The sequence below is a fragment of the Lycorma delicatula genome, chromosome 1 (assembly GCF_047948215.1).
Source record: "Lycorma delicatula isolate Av1 chromosome 1, ASM4794821v1, whole genome shotgun sequence".
Lineage (NCBI taxonomy): Eukaryota > Metazoa > Arthropoda > Insecta > Hemiptera > Fulgoridae > Lycorma > Lycorma delicatula.
The window spans coordinates 257,694,206-257,715,492 of NC_134455.1; the positions used below are offsets into that span (position 1 = coordinate 257,694,206).

At 31.4% G+C, this 21,287-nt stretch overlaps 1 protein-coding gene across 1 annotated transcript in view; it reads right to left on the minus strand.

Moving 5' to 3' along the window:
* Window positions 1-275: 275 nt before the first annotated feature.
* LOC142318297 (uncharacterized) overlaps window positions 276-21,287 on the minus strand; it is a 40,053-nt gene continuing 19,041 nt past the window's right edge. The window contains exons 4-5 of the mRNA XM_075354868.1: window positions 5,571-5,660; window positions 276-444 (exon numbers count right to left, since the gene is read on the minus strand). Coding sequence (XP_075210983.1) covers window positions 291-444; window positions 5,571-5,660 — 244 coding nt within the window. The 3' untranslated portion in view covers window positions 276-290. The remainder of the gene's footprint in view (window positions 445-5,570; window positions 5,661-21,287) is intronic.

Genomic DNA, 21,287 nt, shown 5'->3' on the forward strand with positions numbered 1-21,287 from the left:
TGAATATTATATTGTGTTCCACTTGATTTTGCCATTAAAAAATAGGTAGTTCATGTAAACTAATAATAACAGTAAAACTTTATTGTCTTTAGCCTTTGCAAAAAATACTCCATCTAACCTGGTTGTTTAGAAACTGGCTTAAAAACAGATAAAAGAGAAAAACATTTAAGTTTTTGTGTAGAATTAATAAAACAAATATATGTTCAAAAAGTTTGTTTTTTTGTATAATTAACATTTACCTTTAACAAAATTATAAAACAGTTTTGTCACGTTCTTATTACACTCTTCCTTTATGAAACAGTATATTTTAAAAATGGTTCGATTAGTTCTTGAATAAATAAGCACTGTTTAAACTCTTCAGCACAAGTATTAATTCCATCGATACGTCTATTTTTTCCTTTTTTCCAAGCATCAATTAACACATTATCAGAATAAGGAGATGGCCTGAAAGTATAAAAGAAAATATCATGTTCTAAATATCACAAAAAATATTTAGATTAGTTAGATCAGTATTAGACTATAAATTTATATCATAACATTATACCTTACATACCTAACATTGTGTTTGCTTAAATACAAGTATAATTATAATAAATACTTTCAACAAAAAGTTTTAACAATACTTTTCAGGGCAGCTTCATCCTTATATGGTTTTAACTGGTGTAACACACAAACAATGAGACAAAAAAGAAGGCAAAAAATTGTTTGATTTTATGAAATAATTATAATGAAAACTAAATTAAATATTAAATAATACGCTTCTTACTGAGGACGAGTAGTTTCAAACTCTCTGGTAACATTCCTTGATGATGCTAGAGCATCATCAAGGTTCTGCACTTTGGTTCCAACTGATGATTTTCTTTGGGTTAGGAAGTTAGGTTACAATCAGAATGTATTAAATTTCAGTTTTATCATTTAGTATATTTATATAAAGAATTTTTGTGCATTTGTGTATTCCATGATTTCTTTTAAAATGTGGTTTTATTTTTGATTATGTTAATACATTTATAATTACTTTCTACGAAGGTGAGCAAGTGCTAACACTGCTATTACAAAGAATTTCATATGTTCATTATTTTTTGTTTGAGGCAACATCCTGGTGGTCCACAATGGCCATAATGATTGCAATGATGCAGAACTTCATGCAGTAGAATTGTTTATGCATTTTTGAGGCTTTATGCTTGGTGAGTTTTTCTTGAGATGTGTTTTGTATTTCCATTGAAAGCTAGTTGGTTTACTTATTTAATTTATTATTTAACAAAATTTTTGTTTATACACATTAATCTTGCTTTTTTTATCTTTACTATTTGTACAAGTAAGACAATTAAAGTACTGTTATATCAATTTGTGCATACTAGATGGTTTTACTGTGTTGTATTCTGTTTAATTATCTTCAGATAGTATAGGTGAAACTGTGGTCTGTGAAACATTGCTGAAAGAGCTGTGAGTTTATGTAGGCTGGCTTATTTGAAGTGTTGTGAATTAATGTCAGTAATTTTAGATTTACTGTTTTTAATAACTTGCACTAACAATAAGCCTAAAAGTTGCTAATGCACTTTTCTTTTGATAAAATATCCACAAATTTTCTTACTGTAAAAGAAAGTTCAATAGTATAAATTGTAAAAGAAGTATTCATTAAATAATAATTATCTGGCAAAATGAAGTTCCTGCTCAAAGCGATACAAAAGATGTGACATATTTCTGACCATTACAGGATGATCAAAAAAAGTAAAACTGGCAATGTTGATGTTATTTAATCATCAAAAAAATCCAAGGATGTAGGGTTTGAATACATCTCATGTAAAAAAAAAACAACTACCATATAACAAGAAAGAGTTAAAATACTTATCAAAGACTCACAAATAACAGAATTGATCCAGAGAGCATTACTATAAGAATGAACATAAATGGCCTGGAGGTTTTTGGAAAACAAAAATATTAAAACCCGGTGGGGTGTAAGGGTTTAGAATGTGAATATGTATAAAATATAATCGCCAAAAGTTTCAATCTTACTTTAATAATTAAATTTTTAACACCGAATTCTGGGATTATTGCAAAATGAAAAGGAATTGTAACAAGCAGATAATATAAATCTCATCAAAAATTTTGAGATAAATTTTTTGATGTTCTCAAACATGATATTTATGTCAGGTGGTAGGCAGCATGCGCCTAACTTGCTAACACATTCATCATATGGTGAATAATGAAGTATTTAGATAAAAATGAGGAGCCAGCTACTTCTTCTAAAGAAACAGTAACTATTACAAGCAATGAGAAAAGTATTATACATTCTTTGAGGATGTAATAGTGAGCATCAATATTGTTTTTATTGGTGATAAAATGATATAAGTATAAAATAATTACATGGAACGATTAAGAACTTGAATAAATATTTAGAAATGTGATTTAAGTGTGGAAATTTTATAGACATTTTTATTTTTGTGTTCAATAAACCAGGTTTGGAAGTTTTTCACATACCTGGAAAGTAACAGAAATTATCTCATTTCATAAAATTTAATCAGAATTATTAAAAACGTTACTGTGGTCTTGTCAATTCTATACTAAAGATCTATAGTAAAGTAATCACCCTAAACCATTCATTCTCAAAGTGAGCAATAACGCCCCCTTGTGGGCACTGGAGGTCTTCAGGGAGAGCGGTAGAAGGCCCACAGAAATTTGAAGCGTTCAGACGGTCTAAGAAGGAACTGATTAAAAAAAAGGCAAAAATGATGTTTTCCTGATATTTCAAACTAAAATTAAATACCTGCGACACTAATACAAAAAATTAAAGGGACACCTACATTTTATGATGAAAAAATATATTCAAACTACTTTAATTTTACAGCCAAGAGACTTAGAGAGACGAATAAAAAAATCATTAAAGCTTGAATACTCTACTTTTTACTTCAGTATACTTCAGATTTAAAAATCATCAAATTAAAAAAAAATTAGCGAGAAGAAAAGATTGAAAACTTTGAAAGTTTTTCTTAGTGTTTGATCGAACGCATGGGGAAAACGAAATTTTTTCAATAAACTGCATTAAAATCATTTAAAATCTTAGGACTTTAGCTTTAATCCCTTTTTTTTGTATGTCTCTCTACGATTTTTCTGAACCGAAATATTCCGTTTTAAAGAGAAAAAACTACTTTTGTTTTTAATGTTGCACGTCTCCCGATCTAAGCAACGAATTGATACAATTAAATGAAATTAAAGGAGTCTTTAATGTAGCGTTGCAGTTTTTGGATTTTGTTCATTTTGTGCAGAGGTACTGAACTCTATAAAAGATTGAGACTGCAACATCTATCACCCACTCTCAGCTTAACCCAAGATCATGTTAGAGTCTCAATCATTAAAGATTTCAATGAAATGAGGAAAATCCAAAATCTGCAACGCTACACTAAAGACCTCACAATTTGTCATTAAAGCTAGATCAAAATCCTTTAATTTCCATATTTATTTATATCAATACGTTGTTTAGATCGGGAGATATACAGCATTAAAGACAGAAGTAGACTTTTCTTTTTAAAGTGGAATATTTAAAGAGAATAAAAAAATCGGTTCAGAAAAATTGTAGACACAAAAAAAAGAAGAAATTAAAGCTAGTCTCAAGCTTTAAACGATTTTAATGCATTTACTGAACAAATTTAGCTTCACGAATCAAAGGGTACACCCCACAGAATCTCTGCTTCAAGAGACAAAATGGTAAACTGGCTCTCACGAACAAAGAAAATTGTCGGGAATTCGCAGAATATTTTGAGAAACTGTTAAACTGCCCCGAACCGAAAGAAAGATTTCGGAGTCACACCAAGTGTCACAGAGAAAGATACCCTTGGCCCAACTTAAGATGAAATTTTATCCCATATTCAAAAACCCAAAAACAATACGGCCCCAGGAGGAGATTGAATAATAACCGAACTCCTGAAGAATTTAGGACCTAATTCTCTGAAGGAAATCACAAAAATTACTCAAGACATCTGGCAAACAGAAAAGGTTCCAGAAGACTGGAAAACCACTTTAATTCACCCGTTGCATAAGTAAATCACCCCATATCCAAACTAGTTCATAAAGCAATATGACAATTTAACCTTTTCAGATCATGTAGCCATTAAACTGGCTATGTACGACGTCAGTTGTAACGCTGTTACAAAATCATTTTATATGGCATCTAAGTCGGTTATTTTGTTTTGTATTCACAAAGGAATCAGTTTTATTACACAATTTTAACGACGTTTATACGATGTAAAATGTTTTATTTAGACTAGAAAGAATATGACCATTTTTTCTCAGAAATGTGCTTGTGTGTGCGTGTGTGACTTGTGTATTATAATTGCTATGAGGATTACAGATTTATTTATTATTTACAAATAGCTTATTATATTAGCAACATATCGAGGTATTGAAACACATAATAAATTATGTTATACGGCACACAAAAAAAGAAGGAATTTGTGGTCATAAATAAGTCACTTTTACTTGAGGTCTCTAAATATCTTTTATGACAAATGATATCGGTAAACATGTAACATAACGATTCGTAATGAATAACACTATACAGTAAAAATTGTTTTTTGTCAATCTGAATACCTTTTTCAGTGGTGGGGATTTTTATAAAACGTAGTTTTCTGAATCTACTTTCACTTATACTAACATATATTACTAATCTGTGACTTATGACACGGGTTTTTCATCAAATTTTTCCCAAATTTCAACCGATTTGCTTGAAAGTATTATTTTTAGAATCAGAAAACTATGTTTCATAAATACAAAACAAAAAAAAAATTTCGCTTATAAAAACGCGGTAGAAATGCGCAAAAAAATCTGCAATTAAATATTATCGTAATTTTTGTACTGTTTCAATTTTTTTGTTGTTACAGGCATAAAAAATAACCAATCGTAACGGTTTTTTTGTCAGAATCTGTTAAATCTCTTTAATATAATGTAATTTTTTGAATTTTTTTTCACAAGAGAGTAGCATAAGACTATGAACGGAGGTAATCAAATACCAACATATTTTCGCGGAGCGCTAATCAACCTCGGATCATTGTGATGGGAAAAGGAAGAACGTAACAATAGTGGAACATAATATTCAATTGAAAGTCATTTCTACTTCATTCATTGTTGTTGTATAAAGTCAACTTAAGTCTTACAAACATCTAACAGAACTTGAAAGGCATGAGATATTTGAAATTTATTCACAGTAATAGGAACAGAATAGTACAATCTACAATATGTAGCAAGAATATCTTCTATGTAATGATAAACTGCAATATCTTGTACATAAACTTAATTTTAAAACTGCTACTTTTGGTGTTATAATTTCCTATTATTTTATTATGTAATTTGTATAATTTGAAGTACTTCAATCATTGTAACAATAAAAGACAATGTGCTAATCAAACTATAAAGTGACTGGTTGTTTTACTAATTTGATGATCTATAAATAAGTCATTTACTAATTTACTAAAATAGTCATTAATAATTTCGGGATTTTTAATTAGATTTCATTTATCTTTATAACTTCTTAGTAAAATATTTTTAAATAAGTGAAACATCACATTTGAAGTACATACGTAAAAATTATTTGTAGTAGTTCACCTATAAGACCACTATTTACCAGAGGCAGTGCAGATGATTCACAAATCAGGTACAAGAAACATTCCCTGCAAATAATATAAAAACATTATTTATGTTACATTAAAAATAATGTAAAAATGTTATTAAAAATAATGTATTTAGAGATTGGTTTTACTGAAAACTGTTTTACTGATTTGTGGCCTAAACTAAAAATTAAATTTTTCATTACCTTTTTTACATTACCTACAAGATTTTTAAATAACTAATCCTGACCTTAACACTGCAACAACACGTTGAAGATAAAAATGAAGTAAATTCACTACTTTCCTAAAAAAAAGACCTGCACTAATAGATATCACATTTACAGATATCAGAAATTTTACATTTTGTAACTGTTCCTCTGAATTTGGTGTAAGTATTAAGTACACAGCAGTTTGAGAACATGTATTACATTTCTCGTACCTGATACCCAAATCAACAAGGTTAACCTAAAATAATATTTTATTACATAGCAACTAATTAAAAATGTGGAATGAAGAAATACGTTTACACTTCAATACATGTTGCCATTTATTTGACACAGTGAAAAAATTTATGTTAAGTTTTACAATCAGATTGTTATAGGCAACCTTCCATATAACAAAACTTGCAAGCTCTTAAAATGGCACAGCCATTCTCAAAAATAATAAACATCCAGGACAAAGCTTACTAGGAAAAATTAAGAAGTGGTTTCTATTGTGTTTTTCAATCAAATATAATATTATACATCAGAATGCCAAACCTGCCAAAAATACAAAAAAGATATTCAACCCAACATCTTTCACACTGCTCACCTCAAGGACTAACTATATAGAGAACACAATTACTTTTAAAAAATACCTCTTACTGTTACCCCTATATTTCAAGTACTTTACATGCATCACTCCATCACCTGGAAAATATATTTAAAATGTAAACAAATTAATGACAGTGCTTTCTGTCATAAAAAAAAAAAAAAACATTTTATACACTCTGCCTCTACTCATTGCAAGATCTTTTTTTTTGTTAGAATTATAAGCTTAAAAATTTGTGGAACTTGATAATTGCAAGAAAGCAGTTTTAAATGCAACTTTATTGTGAACTTAAAGATGAAAACATTGAAGCATAAGTTAGTGAATTAAAAAAAACCTATATTTATACTGCATAACTGATGAATCTGCACATGATTCTGTGCACTTGACCATTCCAGCCTTCTAGGAAGTAAAACTGATACGTCTGAAAAGCATACTTCATATACTTGTAGCACAAGCTTGATAGTATTTTCTCAGCCTTTGCTTTGTTATGTATTGAACACCTAAGAACAAATATTCAGCTATTGTATCTACACTCTCAAGGAGGTATAGAAATGTGTGTCTGATAGATATCCTTGACATTTTACTTCAGTTGCTAAACAATTTTTCAATGTCTCTTAGTTCATTAATAATTATTTATTTATTTAATGTATAATACAATACGAAAGTGAACAGGAAAAACCTGTTTTACTATTTCCAAAAACAATCAGACATATATAATAATACAACTATTGTTATAAAATACAGTACAGACAAAGTGATTTCGGAACGATTTTAAAACCTTCTCCAAATACAAAATCTTATTTTTTTTAAATCGTTCGGGCCTCCACGTGGTTCGTCTGGATAGCTTATGGAGAACTGGAGATATCCATAAGTGAACTAAATCGAAATCAAACCTCTTTGGCTAAACTCCAAAGTTGTAAACTCGTGGGCTTGCCCACAACACAGGAAAGAAACAACCTAGAAAGTTCAAGTATGGAAAGTTCTTTTATTACTAACTATATCCCTTCTGGTAATAACCAGAGAAGTTCACCATCGGATTGGGGAGGTGGACAAATAAGAGAAACTTCTGAAGACGAATCGGAGCATCCGAATACACCCAAAAAACAAACAGTTAAAACAAAACAGTTCCACTACTTTGCGACATTAAACATTAATTCACTAATGAAAACAGGGAAACTCAAAAACCTCACAAACATACTAGAACACCAGAAAATAGTAATATTAGCATTACAAGAAATGAGAAATACCACTCAAGAACACTACGAATCACAAGGGTTCAGAATCTACCAAGGAATTCTTGACAAAAAGTCATGAAAAATGTCCCGCAGTTTGGAACAGGTTTCATTGTCAAAAATACAATACTCGATTCAGTCATAGATTTTCAAGCGTACTCAGACCGAATCGCAACATTAACGATAAAATCAGCAAACAAATTCTACACACTAATCAACGCACATGCACCAACAAACATTAAAAACAGGACTAACCCTAAGGAAGTGGAAAACTTCTGGAACCTATTGGACCAGATAACTATCAAAATAAACAAAAGGCATACCAAAATTCTATTAGGGGATTTCAATGCACAGTTGAGAAAGGAAAAAAGATACCAAGATATCATTAGTAAATGGCCTGTACAGAAAAGAACAAACGCAAATGGCTAAAGACTGGTGGATTACTGTAGAAATCACGACCTTTTATCTAAATTCACCAGACTAACTAGAAAAGCCAAAAGAATGAAAACCTGGAAAAGTCCCAACTGGAAACTAGGAGAGTTTCAACTCGACCATGTCTGTATGGAAAAAAATTCACACAAAGAGATCTACAATGTAAAAGTGATGAGAGGTTTGGAAGTAGACTCAGATCATTACTTAATCAAAATTAAAATCAAAATGACACCTCGGAGAAAATCTGCAAGGGACAAAAGATTTAAAAAGCAATATGACCAGAATAAAATTACAGGAAATGTCACATACACCGAAAAAACAGACCCAACTAGGGACTGAAAACAAACTAGAAGCCCTGATGGAAAAACTAAAAGAAATAGCATCAGAAATTGCACCGCCAGATAAGAAAAGGAAACACCAGTGGTGGAACATTATCTGTGATCAAGCACTGGCAAACAGACACAAGGCTTGGTTGATCTTCCAATCAAGAAAGACAGAAGAGAACCAACAAAAACTAAGAATGCAAAGAAAACTCGCACAAAAAATAATCCGAAATCAAAAGAGGGAGTATCACAAGAAATTACTAGAACAGATTGAGGAAGACTTCCATAAAAATAATACAAGACAATATTACAAAAACTTTAAACTGAAGAACACTACATTTAATGCCCCAACACTAATGTTAAGAAATTCAGAAGGAAATCTGGCACACACTGATAAAGAAAATGCCAACATCATGAGAGAAAGCTTTAGAAAACTTCTGAATTGTGAAGAACCAAAAGAACTTCTGGAAATAAACACAAATACCCAGATTAAAACACCAAGAGAAAACATCCTTCCACCAACATTAGCAGAAGTAAAGATAGCTCTGAAGCAAATGAAAAACAACAAAGCAAGTGGAGAAAATTTCCTGACTGCAGAATTATGGAAGAACGCGTCAGAAAAAGTACACAGAAATCTCCACAAAGAAATGGTAAAAATATGGCACAAAGAGGAATTTCCGGAAGAATGGAAAACCGCAATAATCCACCCTTTACATAAAAAAGGTGATAAAACCAACCCTGACAACTATAGGGGAATTTCCTTACTAGATTGCACTTACAAAATTCTATCAAGAATAATTTACAACGGAATCAAAGACCAACTGGAACAAGAACTAGGGAAAAACCAAGGGGGATTTAGACCATGGCGAGGCTGCCCAGAACAAATTCTAAATTTAAAATTAATTATAGGGTATCATAAACTAAGGAATAAACAACTGGTAGTGACTTTTATTGATTTCAAGAAAGCAAATGATTGTGTACATCGAGAATCCCTGCTAAAAATCCTGAGAAATTTAGGGCTTCACCCAAAACTAGTCAAAATCATCGGACTAACACTAACGGATACCAAATCCAAGGTTAAATTCAGGGGAGAAATATCTGATCCATTCGACATCAAAACAGGACTGAGACAAGGAGATGGACTGTCACCGGTTTTATTCAACTGTGCCCTTGAATTTATAATATGGGATTGGAAAAAATTAAATAAAGACAACGTTAAAATTGGAAAAGGTATCTCAGTAAATTGCCTAGGCTTTGCAGACGATTTAGCCCTACTATCCCTAAATATAGAAGAGGACAGATACCAACTGTCAAGACTGGAAGAGATTACAGGAAAAATTGGTCTAAAAATTTCATACGAAAAAACCAAAATTATGATGAGAGACCCACTATGCATAAGCAAAGTAAAAATAAACAATAATGACATAGAACTAGTAGAAAACTTTAAATATTTGGGGGAAAACATCACGCACAACCTCCAAGAAAATCCAAACTGGAATGAAAGAATAAATAAACTCATCAAAGCCACAATAAAAACACAAAACATCTATAACAAAAAATGCATGTCCATAAACACAAAAATAAGACATTATAACTCAGTTACCCAACCAGAAATACTTTACGGATGCGAAACCATATTTGGACCGTACCAGACAAGGTTTACCGACAAACTGGAAAAGATTGAAAGACAGATTCTACGACGAAGCATCGAGAAAATCATTAAAAAAGACGGGATTTGGGGATTTATTCCAAACGAAGAGATTTACAAAACTATCATCCTGATAACTAATAAATTTAGAAAGAAGAGAATTTCCTTTCTAGGACATATTTTCAGAATGGAAGAGACCAGACTTATCAGACGGATAATCAAACTTTTCTGGAACAAGAAAAGCAGACCGAACTGGTTATATGAACTACAGAAAGACATGGAGGAATTAGACTTAACCCGTTAAAACCTAAAAACGAAAACCGGAAACCATGAGAAATTAAAAAATAAAGAAACAAGATTCCTATCAAAACCCAAGAAAACAATAAGCTGGGTGTACTCTGAACAAGAAAGGGCAAGAAGATCTGAAACCCTTAGAAATTACTGGGAAAAAAGAAAAGCTGAAAAACAACAAATCAGCAAGAAAAGAAAGAACTTGCAAAAAAAAAAAAAAAAAATGAACTAAAGTGATCCATTATGGTCTTAAAAGTAATAAAATAAAAAAAAATAAAAATACAGTACACAAAATTACATAAAATATAGTTAACAGATAAACAAAAATAAAAGTAAATAATGCTATGAGATATTTAAAAAGTAACAGGCATGGCTTATAGAAACTGATGCATGTATTAATACTAATATTACTTTTAAATTTATTAAAAAATATTCAATTATAATAATTACAAAATTTGCATTAAATGAACACTATATATAAAACAAACTGTATATACACTATATATAATATAATAGTAACAGTAAATAGGACATACTTGAAAATAGTAATATTATTAGAAAACCTATAAGACTATAAATTCTAAATATAGGAATATAAAATTATTATTTTGAATCTTAAAACTAAATTATTATTTATAAACTGTTTATTTTCTCAGTGTAATGATTGAACAATTATTACTACACGTAGCTTAAATGTGTCATGGAATAAATCTAGTCCACTACAATAACCCTTGTAGGTCCAAAAACAATATGGTGATGTGATAATTGAAAATGATACAAGTATCATTCAGCTAGAAGTCCTAAAGACTTACAACAATGTTCAATATAATAATAAAATTATAGAATATATATTAGTAGCAAAATTCATAGTTTTATAATGAAATAATTGTACAGCAAAATGATGTTACAGAATGATAATCTCTCACACATCTTGCACACAGTATTATATACTACTTGGAGTAACAGAATCTTTTAACAATCTCTAATTAATAACAGTCTCTTCATTATTTATTTAAAAAGCAATAAACAAATATCAACAGACAGATTTCAAAAGGAATTTAGATCCTCATAATTGTGAAAAAATTAATGCAAGTTAAATTTGTGGTTTCCCATATCATTATATTAATTGAATATAAGTCATCTTATTTAAGGTTAAAGTTCATGGATAAATTACTTTGGGATAGAAATCATAGAGTGAAATCAGTTCTGTGATGGTAGAAAAGATTTTAAGAAGTTTAAAACAATTTTTAATTGAAAAATTTTTACTCTATAGAACTTCTTTCCTTTCCTATTATAATTAAGTTTGATAGAAACAGATTTTGAATTAAAATATTAGATTATTTAGTTTTGACTTATGTATACTTAGTATCATATACTCAGTACTAACTCACCAGTGGATGGTATTAAAAAAACACAGAAAAGAAATTGTATTTGTGATTAACAGAGAATTTTTCTTACAAAATAATATTATTTACACAATTAGTGATTTGAAATTTTTGAAAAATCAACACATATTATTTATACTTTTATGCCAATAATTTAAACAATGTATTCACTGTACTTTGTTGATTACATTAATAACAACAGATGAACCTGCAAATAAAGTATTAAGTAAATAGAAATTAATTGGCAGACACCTCCAGTCCACAATTTCTTCAATTTTGATCTTTTATTTAAATTAATATTTTTTCCACATATTATAAGTGGATAATTACAAATTTGCCTTTGTTTTAATACACAAAACTATTTATAAAACTAACATATACATTATTATTTGTATTAATATTAATACTGTAATGTTCATGAACTTATATTTTGAATATTACTAAAGAAAACAAAAAATTATCATTAAATAATTATATTTAATAGTATAAAATAATATTTTAACATAAATTAAAAAGTATATAACTTATATCTCATTATTTTCTGCTTTATTAATGTGTAGTATTTCTTCTTATGCAGTATATTTCGGTATTTTTATACATATTACAGTATTTCTACTAGATATACTTGAAAAGTAAGATCTTATTAATGTAATTATGAAATAAATAATAATTTTATTCCGAATTAAATCAAATATTATAAATTCTAATTATTATTCTATTTTACAATCAAAATTAAATTTGATTTCTCAGTAATATAGTTCAGAAAAAAACATACCAAATTACTGGAAATTAGAAGTCTAATTTCCAACAGGCTAGCCTGTTTCAGCGATTACCAACAATATAATGAATTAGCATAATAAGAGCAAAAATAAAACATTAATTTAATGCTAACTTAAAAGAGGCGGCAAGTAGTATTCACCATAAACTTATCATATAACAACATATTTCCCATTAAAGAAACATAGAATTCCATTCAATTGGTATACAAACCCTCATTACTCTAATCAAATTCAAACAATCAACCGTTCCATTGTAGAAGACAAACATCATATCACAATCAATATCGTCACATCAATTGTATATCGCATAAATTGAACAACATGAAAAGCTAGAATGATTAACATATATTTGGCAAATAACTCAAGTAATCCTGCAATAAAAACACAATGAATCAAACCTCATAAGAATGGCAATTGGTTAATGGACAGGAAGAAACATTCTGGATCATCCATATCAAATATTTTAATCAAAAGGAATCTTTTTCTTGTAAAATAAGTTTCTGCTTCCCTGTATCATCAGATATTAAGTTATAAATCTTAGGAGCCATAAAATCACATGATCTTTTGAAGTTATCACTTTTTTGAAAGGGAATAATAATTTTTCCTTTACTTCTACTAGGCTGAACAATATTTTAATCTCCTGTTCTTAAATAGAAGTTATCCATTAATCTAAAGATGTACAATTGTCTTATAGGTAATGTTTTAATTTCCTGAAAATAAGTAATGATGAATCTAACCTTCACTCGTTAGCAATCAACCTCACAATATGTTTTTGGATTATAATTAATGGCTTAATAATCAATTATACATGAACCTTAATATCAATAAGGAAAAATAATGTGGGTGAGGGCCCTCCTCCTTTTAACATTAGGTTATGATCCAACCATTTCTCTTATACTCATTTCTCATATCTTAAACTTTATTTGCTTTATTATTTTGGGAGAAAGGAATGGAATGTTCCTCATCAAATTTTATTAATGAAAGGCCTGGAACTTTGCCAATAACAATTTTTCTCTAAAATATGGCAAAAAAAAATAGTAGTAACTGAATCAGACGAAATGACCATAATATTTTCTGCTAATTTACTGTTACATCTGTGCTTGTAAAAAAAGAATTACTGAAAATCTACAATAAAAGTTCTGTATCTGTTTACAGTTTTTTCAGATGTATATGTACAGTATTTTATTAATGTATTTTAATGTCATATTTATTTTAAATGTTTTACCCTTCCAAAAATAATGTAGCTTATACTTATTATTTTATAATTCTTATTACTGTTTTTTTTTTTACTTTGCTCATTAAAATTTTATTTTTATGAATGTAGAATTGGTCTCTACTATAATAGGACCCCGACAATTCGTCACCTTTGGGACCGACGGGGAGAAGTATTAACGAAAACTGAATAGTTTTCGACGAATTACTGAATAGTTAACAAAATTTGGATTACATAAAAATGAATGCTGTTAATTAATTAATTAATTAATTGACCTAATTGTTATCGCCCCCCACACCAATACTGAACGTGTCATAACTCATAAAAAGACTGCAAACAAAATTTAACTACAGTATTCTACTGAACATTTAGTACTTTATCATACAGCAACATGTAGTTAACATACATGAGTAAACCATTCACTAACACAATTTTTTATAAAAATTACGTATATGCTGTACTGTACTGTACTTAAAAAAAGTCACTACACATATAACACTATAATACGTAAGTCAAAGACTAACACACAGTAACTACAGAAAATTGTAAACCTATATTTTGTTATTTAAGCACTTAAATCTATAAAATCTATTACCTAAAAGGTACTGCATTTAAATTTATGTTTATATATTTACGCTTCATTTTTCTTTCTAAAGAAGTCTGTAATTTTTGCTTTGCACTTTGAGGTTCCTTTATTTTTCTAATGCGAATTGACCAACTTGTCGCGTAGCAATTAACTTCGCCACCTGTGCCTCCCTTTGATTGGAATACCACTCGATGCATTTCATCAGCATCTCCACAACTTCTTTGCAGCTCATTTTACTCTCTGGATTATCATTGAATTTTTCATCTTCGGCACCTTCCTTTAAATTTTCTTTATTTTTAATATGATTAACAATTTCTCCGTCATTTAATATTTCATAGCCTAAATCTGTATCATCTAATTTTACCCATTCTTCTCTCTTCATTTGTAACATCATTTAAACCAGGGATGCTGTCACAAATTTCTTTCAATTTCAAATTTTTGTCTGTACTTTCTTCTTCAGTTTCTGGTTCTGGTAGCTGGTCAGGCTACAGTTTATTTCAGCTCAACTTCAATATCTTTTCCAGGATGTCTTGCCAAACGCCATCAATATTTTATATATTGCATCCTTTATGGTGTACTGTTTCCAAAAATCTTCTACCTCTAAGTATCTTCTACTTACTACGACCCCTTGGGGCTGGAATAAATAAATAATAAATATTTCTTCCAGCTTGTGTTTGCTGGAAAAAATACGGCGATTATATTACCATCTAGTGCTTCCAGTTTGTCGACCGGATGGCAAGGAGCGTTGTCCATCACAGGTAATGACTTTTCTGGTAAATTATTTTTTCTAACATTTCGCTGGACTTCGGGCACAAAACAGTCATAAAACCACTGGCTAAAAATGTCTTGCGTCATCCAAGCACTCCGGTTGCGAAAAATATTTCAAGAGTAATAAGTCACAATTTATATGTTTAAAAACTCTCGGGTCAATCACTTGCGTTAGAATATACAAGAATACAGATACGTTCTTTCCTTATTTATATCCGCTGCAGAGCTCTCGGAAGAAGATGCTAAGGTTTTCTTAGGAAGCGTCGTCCAGGACAATCCCGTTTCGTCGCAGTTATGCACCTGCGCACGACTTAAATTAAGAATTCTAATTTTTGAACTAAATTTATCATAATAGTCAGATACAACCTGACTGTCAGAACTTAATTTTTCGCCCTTAATTGCAAGCTGACGAATTCCGTGCCTTGTTTTAAATTTATTTAGCCAACCCTAACTGGCTTTAAAATTTGGTTCGCCATTTAATCGTTCATTCATTTGAAGAGCTGCCTCAAAAATTAATGAGCCGCGTAAAGGTAGGCCTTGACTACGATGCTGTGCGAACCAAATGTACACTGTCTCATCAATTTCAGCATTTTCTGCTGTTTTCATTCTCGTTCTGGTTGTTAGATCACCTTCAGTAACTTCCATTTTACTCATAAATTCTTCTATTTTATCAGCATTTTTTGTAATATCGTTTACTGACATACGAGGTATTCCGAACTCCTGTGATAGTTTAATGGCACTTTCACTCTTACGCAGGCGTTGAAGAATCTCAAACGTTTTTGTAAATTCTAAATTTTTATAACTTCCACGTTTTCTAGACATTTTTTCTCCGTAAGTGCAGTAATATACAGTAATATGTATGACACTAGTAGGAACAACTGACTCACACGACACAAAGTTCATTACTGAGTTTCAGAACTGAAAAGAAAACGACGTAATAAGTACTATACTGTGTAAGAAATATGTAAACACTGATTAGATAATAGTGCCCTAATGAACATCTTTATATGAATGAAAGATAAGTAAAGTAATTTTATCAGTTCTTCACGCAATTACCGTAATTTATACATAATGTAAAGTAGGCTCATATAAAAACATCGATTACAATTAAGTGAATTTTTATGCTGTAGGCCTAAACAGATAGAGTAATTTTTATTAGTAATTTGTATAAAAGAAATTTAAGAACTGTGATGTATTTTAGCATTGTGTTTTGATGCTACTTCTGAGCACCATCTTGTTAGTTTTAAATAATGAAGAAGCAAATATAAAAGAGAAGAAGGGAATATAGGAAAATGAATTTGTTGTTCATTACGATAAGCTAATATTGCAATTAAATCAATTTTGATAAGAATGTTGAATAAAATAAAAATATTTTTGTTAGAAAATTTAGTAACCTAATGCTGTTTCTCATAAAAACAAGACTATAAAATAGCTACACAAGTTATCACAAATTAAACAAGATAAAAAAATTTTAACTCCTAAACATCATTTACTCATGAATGCATTGTAGTAATCATGAATGTGAACTGGGAGTAGTAACAAATGATCAGTAATAATAGTCCTGGGAAGTTAGGTTTTAGATTTCTACAATTATAAAATACATAATAAAAATAGATGGAAAAAAAAATGAATAGGATAAGGGATGTAAAACTCATAAGGATTATTTTACAAAATTGCCTATTTTAGCATGCAAAAACACATATGATTGTGTAATAATAATCACATATTTTTATCAGAATACTATAAATTTTTATTAAAAATTTGAGTTAACCAGTTTCATTTAAAATACTACTTACTATATTTTAAGAAAATGAAAAAGCATGAAAAGAAATTTAAGCAGATGAAAGAAATGCATTAGAAGATAATTCCATAGAACTTGCTTCTTTTGATCTTACTCATGCAAAAACAACCCATCAATGAAAAATTACGGTAGCATGTTAACAAGGTCCTGAAGTTTTCCTTTTTTCAGGACCTATTAGTGATAAGGAAAGTACTGAGTCTACTTCACAGTCAACTCGGAAGAAAAAACTAATTAAAGGCTGAGGAAAAGTAAGTTAGTTTTAAGAGAAAACTATTTAATCAGAACATGCTCGCAGTATTTCATTTACCATGCAGTAGTTCATTGCGTCAGCAAAGAAAATAATAATTAATGTAATGAAGAGAATATTTGGAAATTATTTACTTATTCTTTTTTAAAGCTGATGTATTTTAATCATTTAGAAAGTCTGGTATTTAGCAACTCATCAACTATTTTTTATGTTGCAATTTGTTTATTTATATAATTGGTTTTGAGTAAGGAACCACAAGTAAATTGTTTCAAAAAGCACATGATGAGGGGTTTCCAAAGAACACCCTCAATAAAACATACATATACATAAAGATAGAAATATAAATAATAAAGTACATACATACATATATAAAGTTCATATGTACAAACATACTCGCACTGAATAAGATAACGTAATTACAAGAGTTCACAAAGGTCTAATGAAAAAAAAAAAAAAAACAGAAAAATTTATAATATCATCCAACAATAGGCAAAGACAAAAAAAACAGTAACGTAACAAGCTCAAGGAGACAAATGAAGAGAGGCTAGGCTCCTCACCAAGGCAGAAAAAGATGCTCATCTTGATTTGAAAATCTTGATCTGAAATTGTTCTGAAACACATGTAAGTGTTTCAGTTGCCAGACATCTTCATTGTTGTCTAGGAGATTAACTGCTAGAAATTTCACATGATTATCTAACTGCTGTCTATAATTTGAACCGAACCGTTTGACCTCTTCCTGAACATAAGGTAATTCTACATAATCACAAATTTCTTCATTCCATGCGAAACACAGTATATCTGCAGTGTGCCTCACTAACTTATTCTGGAAATGTTATATAATCTCAATTTTACTCTTGCTAGTCATACCCATATCTTTATGCCATATCCAAATCGATTTTAGAATCATCTCACATAATAAAAAATTTTTTGAGAAGCAAAACGTGTGAATTTCCTATCTAACAACCAACAAAGCTTCTCATACCATGTGTTTAACTGTATCCTTTTTTCTCTCTCACATAGTACTACTGATGTCAAATGACAATCAAGGTGGAGCCCAAGGTACTGTATATGGTCAGAGTATGGAATAAAAATGTCGTCTAGGTGTACTCAGGGACAGTCACTTCATCGCAAACGTAATATGACTTTACTTATTCTGATTCACCTTTATTCTCCATTTTGTTAATCATAGACCGATAAAGTATAATACTGATTGGAGCTTTGCTTATACTAACTGTAGGTCTATGTCAACAACAAGAATTACAATATCATCAGCAAACAAGGCAACAGTGGCATGATCTTTAGATGGAAGGTCCACAGTGAAAATTGAGTGCAAGACTGGTCCTAAGATGGAGCTTGTGGTATCCCTGATTTAATGCCAAAGAATCCAGATAACTCATTGTTGCATCTGACCTGGGAAAAACGCCCTTTGAAGTAGTTCTGCAAAACTAGGTGCAAGGGTTGAAAAAGGCTGCATTTCAGCCTATGGAGCAGATCAAGCAGCCAGACCTTGTCATAGGCTTGCTGAATATCCAAGAAGGCTGCTGAACAGAACCTCCTATTTTCTAGGCACTTTGTGATGACACTGACAGCCCTGAGGATTTCCTCAATGGTAGAATGCTTACTTCTGAATAAAAATTGATGATTTGAAATAACGTTTTCCCGCTCAAATGTTGGCCACAGCCATTGAAGAAACAATTTCTCAAACAACTTCGACAGAAGACTTATTGTTTTGTAGCAAAACATGTCATGTGCAGGTTTATCTGGTTTTGGAATCATCACTACTTGAAACACCTTCCACTCAAATGTTTGAATAAGTATGATGTTCAAAGAATGCCACTAAAAATGTGTGTAATATACTTGGCCTTGAATGGGTTCATAACCAGCATTTTATGAGTCACCAAGTCAAAACCTGGAGCTTTCTTTGACCATTCCCCTTTTTTGACTACCCACAGTAGCTCCTTCATTTAAATGGACCTAATTGAAGGCTTAAAGGCATTGGGCTGTCCAAGAAGTCAATTATTTCCCTATAATTTGGATTCCCTTTATAATGTGGCAGAAATGTCTTGCTAAGATGGACAGGAAATCGTTGGTTTTTCCTATCGCTCCTGACCCATGACCCATCAGATGCTTTCTTTAATGTAGGGAGCAACAGCGTAGATCACTGAAAACTCCTTGTGGCTTCCACACAGTGCATCAATTTCTATCCAAGTGGAAAAGATTGTCAATATAGTCTTTGACTGACTCATTCTTAATGGTTTTCAGCAGTCTTTCCAATCTGCGTATAGCCCTGTTGAGGGATATTGTCCTCAGATCTTCTGTAGCATTGCCACTTCCTTCTGAGTCATCTCTTTGTATTAATTAGGTCCATCACCTCTCTTGAATAGTATAGTCCATGTCTCCTCTCACCTCATATTTCCAGTAAGGTATCAATCAACATGCTCCCTCTTGCATCACTGAGGAACGTTGCAAAATATTACAGCTCTTCTTCAATCCAGTCTCATTATGAGTCTCAATATGTCCTTTTGTTATGAACAATAGACAATTTCCTCTTTCTTATCAATATTGTTCTTAAAATGAGTAGAACAGGTGAATGCTCTGATGTTGAGTTGTAACTATTTTTAAGTGAAGTGTATAGAGAGTGGCAGCGAAATAGAAGTCTACCAAGTTTTGTATTTTAGTTGGGTCTATAGCCAGCATGTAGGCTGTAACCCTGAGACAACATTGAGATTTAGATTGAGAATACAACTTCTCAACATTCTTCCCCTAGTTTTTGCCAGCCGAGAGCCACATAGAGAATGTTTTATGTTCCAGTCCCCTCCTGTGATAAAGTGGAGACCTAAGGTTGTAAAGAATTCCAAAAATAACTCGCTCCTATAAGATGACAAGGACAGTACACTGCAGATAATTTGACAGGCCCCAGCCAGTCCAGAATATCAACCGAGGTCGCTTGTTTATAATCTGTGCATAATCCAGCCAGTGGTAATGCCTCAAGGAACTTTTAATTAACATCTCTGTATTTGCATTTGCTCTGCCATCTGGATGATTTGTCGTACAGATAGAGAATTTCTGAAGCCGAAGATAATCTGATCTGTCCAAGGATTTGGTAAGTGCCAGAGATTCCAATTCTTCTTCCCAACTAACTAGACCATTGATGTTCCACATAACAATATTAAAAAATCTAGCTATCAGCAGATTTTTGCAATTACTTGTGTAAGTCTATGTTGAAGGTTAGTTTCTCTAGTTTGTCTTTACTATCTCTACAACTACGCCCAACTGCCGCAGCATATGATCAGGGAGAGTACTGGAATCAGCACCAAGATTCCTAACTGTTCCTCTCCCCAAAACGGAGAAATTGGCATTACTTTAGTCAAAGCAAGACTATTTAAGCAAATTATTTAATGGAATGCCAAGAGAAGTAAAGGATGAAGTTAGTACAGTAAAATTTAGAATAAATTGTAGTAATTATGTCAGAATGAGCATTGAACCCTCCTCTATGAATCATGAGACCTTGCCGTTGGTGAGGGGGCTTGAATGCTCAGGGATACAGAGTAGCTGGACCGAAGGTGCAACCATATCGGAGAGGTATCTGTTGAGAGCCAGACTAAGGAATGATTCCTGAAAGAGGGCAGCAGCTCTTTCAGTAGTTGTTAGGGGCGTGAGTCACAATGACTTAAACGGCCATATCAACATCAACCCACCGGGTTGGTCTAGTGGTTAACACGTCTTCCCAAATCAGGTGATTTGGAAGTCGAAAGTTCCAGCGTTCAAGTCCTAGTAAAGCCAGCTGTTTTTACACGGACTTGAATACTAGATCGTGGATACCGGTGTTCTTTGGTGGTTGGGTTTCAATTAACCACACATCTCAGGTACGGTCGAACTGAGAATGTACAAGACTACACTTCATTCACACTCATACATATCATCCTCATTCATCCTCTGAAGTATTATCTAAACGGTAGTTACCGGAGGCTAAACAGGCAAAAGAAGGCCATATCAACATCACTCAGTCCTCTGAGTACTGCGCAGCTGAAAGCAATGGAATAATACAGCTGACTTTTCAAAGAAAATGTGGCTCTCTGCATTTTCATATAGCAATGATGGAGGCGCCTTCCTTGGTAAAATATTCCGGAGGTAAACTAGTCCCCCGTTCGGATCTCCGGGTGGGGACTACTAAG